Below are 627 nucleotides of genomic sequence, written 5' to 3' on the forward strand. Positions count from 1 at the left end.
AGGCGAGGATTAGCTAGAAGGGCTTTTGGGGCTTTTTCTCTGCATGCGGCCTCTGGGACTTTGTGCCATGCATGCATGCATGGATGCATGGATGCATGGATGCATGCATGCATGCGTGCGTACATATATGATTGCCTCAGCGCCTGCATGCAGCTGCCGCTGCATGCATGCAACCCTTTGCCTTAGCTGCATGCATGCATGCGCTGCTGCACTTGTGCTGCACAACTTGCAGGCATGCATGCAAGCATGCATGCATGCATGCAAGCATGTTGCAGCACTTGCATGCATGTGTACGCGGTGCATGTGCGCAACTGAGCAAACTTCTACTAACCAACTTGCTGCATGCATGCATGCATGCATGCATGCATGCATGCATGCATGCATAGGTTTGTTCTAGCGGGGCTTAGTGCAGAAGCTTGCAGAAGGGTTTAGGGTTTGGGGTTTGGGGAACTGGGCCAGCAAAAGAACCTTTCTAGAACTGCATGCATGCGCGCATGCACGCAAAGTTGTTGACAGAAGGCGTCCATATTGCTGCTGCACTGCAGCAGCGCCGCGCCGCAGCACTGCAGCAGCACGGCGCTGCAGCAGCAGCACGGGAGCAGCAGCAAAGCCGCAGGAGAGCAGCAG

General features: G+C 55.0%; 1 protein-coding gene across 1 annotated transcript in view; it reads left to right on the forward strand.

The window, feature by feature from the left end:
- Window positions 1-482: 482 nt before the first annotated feature.
- The window catches only part of ETH_00043225 (uncharacterized protein), a gene marked incomplete at both ends in the record, with an annotated part of 1119 nt that continues 974 nt past the window's right edge, over window positions 483-627 (forward strand). Inside the window, one exon of the mRNA XM_013374706.1 lies at window positions 483-625. Within this exon, the coding sequence (XP_013230160.1) occupies window positions 483-625 (143 nt within the window). The remainder of the gene's footprint in view (window positions 626-627) is intronic.

This window comes from Eimeria tenella, genomic scaffold (genome assembly GCF_000499545.2).
Source record: "Eimeria tenella Houghton genomic scaffold, Eth_scaff2212, whole genome shotgun sequence".
Taxonomy (NCBI): Eukaryota; Apicomplexa; class Conoidasida; order Eucoccidiorida; family Eimeriidae; genus Eimeria; species Eimeria tenella.